At 49.8% G+C, this 6,481-nt stretch overlaps 2 protein-coding genes across 2 annotated transcripts in view; one reads left to right on the top strand and one right to left on the bottom strand.

Moving 5' to 3' along the window:
• The window catches only part of ADAP1 (ArfGAP with dual PH domains 1), a 59,153-nt gene that overhangs the window by 3,832 nt on the left and 48,840 nt on the right, over positions 1-6,481 (bottom strand). The window contains exons 7-8 of the mRNA XM_032394019.1: positions 620-703; positions 391-453 (exon numbers count right to left, since the gene is read on the bottom strand). Coding sequence (XP_032249910.1) covers positions 391-453; positions 620-703 — 147 coding nt within the window. The remainder of the gene's footprint in view (positions 1-390; positions 454-619; positions 704-6,481) is intronic.
• LOC116625466 lies at positions 713-2,397 on the top strand. The gene has a single exon (XM_032394020.1). It carries the CDS (start codon positions 947-949, stop codon positions 2,006-2,008), a length of 1,062 nt encoding a protein of 353 aa, XP_032249911.1. The 5' UTR covers positions 713-946; the 3' UTR covers positions 2,009-2,397.

The raw sequence follows: 6,481 nt of genomic DNA on the forward strand, positions 1-6,481 counted from the left end.
CCCACGTCCTACTCCTCGCCGGTCCTCCCTGGGGGCCCCGTCTGGGCTGTGGGGCTACCGCGCGTGTGCTCCACAAGGCAGGGAAGGGGCTGAGCTGGCCCCTGTAGGGCCCGAGGAGGTACACGGGGGCCTGATGAAGGGGGGCAAAGGCACGAGGCTGGCTCAGCCCGATCCAGAGCCCCACAGTCCTGGGTCCATAGGGCCCCTGCTTACAAAAGGTTTTGGGGTCCAGGGCCATCCACACCAAGATGATCTGTTCAAAGTCCTCTCCCGGGGGTGCTCCTGGCACTTTGACCCACCACGGCCACCCCAGCCCCACCCAGCCCCAGGTAGCTGAGACGCTGATCTCAGAGGAGGCCTGGGGGGCTCAGGTCAGCCGGTCAGACCCACCTTGGGCCCCGTTTTCTCCATGTAGCCTTCCTTCAGGTAGTTCCGGGAGAGTTTCGGCACCAGCTAGGGCAGAAGATGGGCTCAGGCCTGGGCCGTCCTGGTCGCTCTCCCCCACGCACCCCCGGCCCCCTCCCCACTTGCTTGCTGCCACTGAGCTGAAATGCCCCAGAATAAAGGAGAGGGGTACAGCCCCCCAGCCCCCCGGCAGACACAAGCAGGCGCCACTCACGTCAGCATCGCTGGCCCCTGGGAACGCCACCTGCAGGTAGTGGAAGCGGGCGGCCCGGAGCGCGTTGAACCAGTCCACGATCTCCTGTGGGTCAGAGGGGCGCACAGGCAGGAGGGTGGTGCAGGCTGCTGGGGGCGGCCCTGGGTGGCCTGGGAGGACAGGGACGGCTCCGCACGGGGTCGGGCCAGGGGGCCAGGGAACAAGCCATGCTGTGGCCAGCCAGCTCGGGATGGGCAGGGGACGAATGGGCGGGAGGCCAATGTCAAGCCAGCCGGCCCCCCAAGCCCTGATGCAGGTTTGGGTGTGGGGAGGCTTTTCTCCTCTCAGATGGGGTTATTTTTACAAACCAAGTATGTTGCCCAGAGCGAGGCTCATCTATTTTTAAATCCACCCAGAGCTGCTGCCTCCCATCTTCAAGGGGAGGAGGAGGAGAGAGCTGCTCTGCGTGAGCCGAACCCCCTCGCTGGACAGGGTGGACCCGCAGCCCCTACCCCTCCTGGCTGCCATGCCCCACCACTCCCGAGACACCTGCCCACGGGATGCTGGGATCTGCCCAAATATCTCCTTCCCCTGCCAACAGCTGGCCATTGCCAGCCACAGGGCACCTGCATGCCTGTCAGGGCTCCAGAGCCCAGTCCTGCCCAAGGGGTCATCCCGCAGCCACCTGGACCACAGCTAAAATTACTCCTCCTCCACCACGCCCACCTGCTGCATGCCCCAGTCTGCCCCTGGGCCAGGTCCGTGCTGCAGTGTCCACACCAATGCTCTGTCTCCCCCACCTGGGGCACAGGGTTCCCAATCCAGGCTGTGACTTTAACACTCTGGGCCCTGCCCACAACCCTCTTCACCCCTGGTGCACCCAACCCCATTCTAGTCACCAGTGAACTCTCCCGTCCCTCCCCTGGGGCCAGGAGGCATTGTCTCCTGCCTGCTCCCCAGCACTGGTCTCCCACCTCCCTCAGGACTCCCTCAGCTCATTGGAACCATGGCAGCTGGGCAGGTCAGTGGCAGTTCAAGTTGGACCGTGACATCTTCCAAGCAGAACACTGCACCTCTAGTAAAGACGCAAGTCCCCAGCACGGCCCCAGGCCTGCAGGGCCTGCCCAGCTCAAATGCCCTTCCTCTCCTACCTCAGCCTGGTCAGCTTCTCAAAATTATCCTTTCCCATCTGGCCACAGGGCCTTAGCACATGCCATCCCAGTACCTGTCTTCACCTTTGGGATGTGGTCCCCGCCCCCCCTCCCCCCACTGTGCAGAGTCACTGTTCCTAGCCCTCAGTGTAGGCAGGATTTTAGTCGCTGGTCTCTGACTCATGCCCGTCTCTACTGGCAAACGGTGCAGTCACTAACTGACGGCAGAGCCATGTCAGACAGGCGGACCTGTGTCTAGGCACAGAGCCCAGCCCAGAGCAGGTACCCTAACCACAACCCTCTCTGAGGGAGGGGGGCCACTGGGGACTCAGGCCAGCAGAGCATCATCCTACACATACAGCAGGGCCCTGGGCTCAGTCTCCCCAGGAAAATGAGGGTGGAGGCTTCTGGACAAAGCTGAAGACTGGCCCATATGCCTTGAGCCATGACCCGCCTAAAACCTGTTCATACCACATGCAATCTGACAAAACCAGATCAGGAAGAAATAGAAAATTTGAACACACAATAATTATTACTAGTAACAAAATGGAATCTGTAACCAAAGAACACAACACACAAAAGTCCAGGACCAGATGGCTTCACCAGTGAATTTTACCAAACATTTAAAAAAGAGTTAATAGCTATTCTCAAACTATTGCAAAAAAATAGAAGGAAAGCTTCCAGATTCATTCTAGGAGGCCAGCATTACCCTGATAACAAACCAGACACACTGTGAAAAAAGAGAACTACAGGTCAATATTTCTGATGAACACAGATGCAAAAATCCTCAACGAAATACCAGCAAACCAAATCCAACAATACATTGAAAGGATCATTCACCCCAAGCAAGTAGGTTTCTTCCAGGGATGCAAGGATGGCTCAACATTTGCAAACCAATCAACGGGACATGTCACATCAACAAAACATTTAAAAACCATATGATCATCTCAGTAGATGCAGAAAAAGCAAAGGAAAGCAATTGACAAAGTACAACATCTCTCCCCGATAAAGACAAAGCAGGGTTAGATGGGACATATGTTGACATGATGAAGGCCTGCTTATGTGACAAGTCTACAGCTGACCTCATGTGCAGTAGGGAAAAACAGTGCTTTTCCCCTAAGATCAGGATCAAGGATGAAATAACAATAGTAACTTGAAGCTATATGGAGAAATGATCTCAGGAAAGGTTTGTAACTACTTTTTGTTATCTACATGATATAAAAGACTAATACTTTTGGGGCGCCTGGGTGGCTCAGTTGGTTAAGTGTCTGCCTTCGGCTCCGGTCAGTATCCCAGGGTCCTGGGATCGAGCCTCATGTTGGGCTCCCTGCCAAACAAGGAGTATGCTTCTTCCTCTCCTCCCTGTTCATGCTCTCTGTCGCTTTCTCTCTTAAATAAATAAAATCTTTTAAAAAATAAAAAGACTAATACTTTTAAAGAAAAATAATCAGGAATTAAAAGCTGCTATTACTGTAACTTGTTTGTAATTGCAAATCTTGTTTTATACCTACATTAGGAGACAGTGCATTTAAAAGAAGATTATGTCTTGGGGCACACAACGTGTAAAGATGAAATACTGTGACTTCGACAACCAAAAGAGTGCCGTACAGACAGCTGTGAAGGAACAGGGTTTCTGCACGTTACTGAAGTTAGACTACTACAAATTCGATATAGAAAGTTATAAATTTAGGATGTTAAATATAATCCCCGTGGTAGCCAGGAAGAAAAGAGCTATAGAATATACACAAAAGGAAATTAGGAGGGAATTTAAACATTTCACATAAACTAAACACAGAAGACGACAGGAATGCAGGAAACGAGGGACAAAAAAAGCTGTAGGCCACACACAACATAAAGGGCACAAGGGAGAAGGAAGTCCCTCCTCACCAGCGTTCACATTACAGGTAAAGGGATGAACCTCTCCAGGCAACAGGCAGAGAACGGCAGAACGGACAGAAACACGTGGTACAACCACTGGCTGTCCACGAGAGGTGCGGCCCAGATCTAAAGACACAGAGGGTCGGAAGTCAAAGGATGGGAAAGGATACCGTGCGTGGACAGCCAGCAGGAGAGAGCTGGAGTGGTTTCACGAACATCAGACAAACAGACAAAGTCAGGAAAAGGCCACAGGGATGAAGGAGGACAGTCTATGTGAGTAGAAGCCTCGATACAGCAAGAAGATCTAACAATTACATTTACGCATCTAATGACAGACCATCAAAGCATAGGAAGCCGAACCCGACAGAGCTGAAGGGGGACGTCGCCAGCCTCGAATGACAGCTGGAGACCGCGATGCTGCACTCACACTGATGGACAGAGACATCTGGCAGGAGTAAGGAAACAGAGGACTTCACACAACCAACCAGATCCAGGACGGCACACGCATTCCTCCCTAGGGCCCGCGGGGCGTCGTACCGTTGTACGGGATCGACCACACGTGAGGCCGCAGATAAGTCTAGATCGATTTTATTTTATTTTATTTTTTTAAAGATTTTTATTTGTTTATTTGACAGAGAGATAGAGTACAAGTAGGCAGAGAGGCAGGCAGAGGGAGAGGGAGAAGCAGGCTCTCCGCTGAGCAGGGAGCCCGATGTGGGGCTCGATCCCAGGACCCTGGGATCATGACCTGAGCCGAAGGCAGCCGCTTAACCGACTGAGCCACCCAGGCGCCCCTCTAGATCGATTTTAAAAGGTAGATGTCTTACAGAGTATCTTCTCTGGCCACAACAGGGTGGAGTTAGAAGTCAACACAAAGAAAATTGGGACATTCACAACGTGGCGGAAATGTAACACACTTTTAAACAACCAGTGGATCAAGAAAGAGATCACAAGGGAAATTAGAAATGAAATGAAATGAGATGAAGGAAAACAAAACACGACACCAGAACACGGGATGTAGCAACGGTGGTGCTAACAGGGAAATCTGTAGCTATAAATGGTGACATTACAAAACAAGAAGGATGTCAAACCAACGACCGAACTTACAACCGAAGGAACTAGGCAAAGAAGAAACTAAACCCAAAGCTGGCAGAAGGGAGGAAATCATAAAGACTGGAGTAGAGATCAATGAAATGGAGAAAAGAAAACCAATAGAGAAAATAAATGAAAGCAGAAGTTGCTTCTTTGAGAAGATCAGTGCATCGGCATGCCTTGAGCTGGATGGTCTAAGAAACTGACTCAAGTCACTAAAATCAGACACAAAGTTGGGGACGCTGCTCCCAGAAATAAAAAGGTCTATGAGAGCGTGCTGTGAACCACCGTACACCAACAACAGGGTCACCTCGATGAAGTGGACAAATTCCTGGAAACAGAAAACCCACCAAGACCAAATCAGGAAGAAGTGCACCATCTGAATGGTCCTATAAACGAGTAAGGAGACCAAATCTGTAATCAAAAATTCCCAATAAAGAATAGCCCCGGCCCTGATGGCTTTACTGGTGAATTCTACTCAACACTTAATAACCAACACCAATCCTTCCCAAACTTTTCCAAAAGAATTGAGGGGGAGGGAGCACTTCCTAACTCATTCTGTGAGCTCTTCTATATTATACCCAGCATAACCTGGATACCAAAGCCAGACAAAAATACAAGACAACCACAGACCCATAGCCCTTATGAACACTGATGTAAAAGTCCTCGACAAGATACTAATGAACCGAATTCAGCAGTATATTAAGGATTATACACCATGACCAAGTGAGATTTATTCCTAAAATGCAAGGGATTCTCAACATGAAAACTGATGAATACACCACGTTAATAGAATGAAGGAAAAACAAATCACACGATCATCTTAGTTGATGCATAAAATGTATTTGACAAAATTCATATGGAATATCTGGGAACCCAAGTAGCCAAATAATCCTTAAAAAGAACAAAACTGGAAGAACTGCACTTCTAATTTCAAAACTTATGACGAAGTCACAGCAGTCCAAAGAGCACTGGCATAAAGACAGACATAGACCAGTGGAATAGGAGAGAGAGCCCAGAAATTGGTCAAATTATTTGTTGAGAAAAGTGTCAAATACCATTTAATTGGGAAAGGACTGTCTTTTCAACGGTGCTGCGGAAACTGAATATCCATGTAAAAAAGAATGAAGTTGGGGGCGCCTGGGTGGCTCAGTCGTTAAGCGTCTGCCTTCGGCTCAGGTCATGATCCCAGGGTCCTGGGACTGAGCCCCATATCGGGCTCCCTGCTCAGCAGGGAGCCTGCTTCTCCCTCTCTCTCTCTCTGCCTGCCACTCTGCCTACTTGTGTTCTCTCTGTCAAATAAATAAATAAAATCTTTAAAAAAAAAAAAAATGAAGTTGGGGTATGTGCACCCCAATGTTTATAGCAGCAATGTCCACAATAGCCAAACTGTGGAAAGAGCCAAGATGTCCATCGACAGATGAATGGATAAAGAAGAGGTGGTATATATATACAATGGAATATTATGCAGCCATCAAAAGGAATGAGATCTTGCCATTTGCAACGACGTGGATGGAACTGGAGGGTGTTATGCTGAGCGAAATAAGTCAATCAGAGAAAGACATGTATCATATGACCTCCCTGATACGAGGAATTCTTAATCTCAGGAAACAAACTGAGGGTTGCTGGAGTGGGGGTTGGGGTGGGAGGGATGGGGTGACTGGGTGATGGACACTGGGGAGGGTATGTGCTCTGGTGAGCGCTGTGAATTGTGCAAGACTGTTGAATCACAGACCTGTACCTCTGAAACAAATAATACATT

Source organism: Phoca vitulina, unplaced genomic scaffold, assembly GCF_004348235.1.
Source record: "Phoca vitulina isolate PV1807 unplaced genomic scaffold, GSC_HSeal_1.0 scaffold79, whole genome shotgun sequence".
Lineage (NCBI taxonomy): Eukaryota > Metazoa > Chordata > Mammalia > Carnivora > Phocidae > Phoca > Phoca vitulina.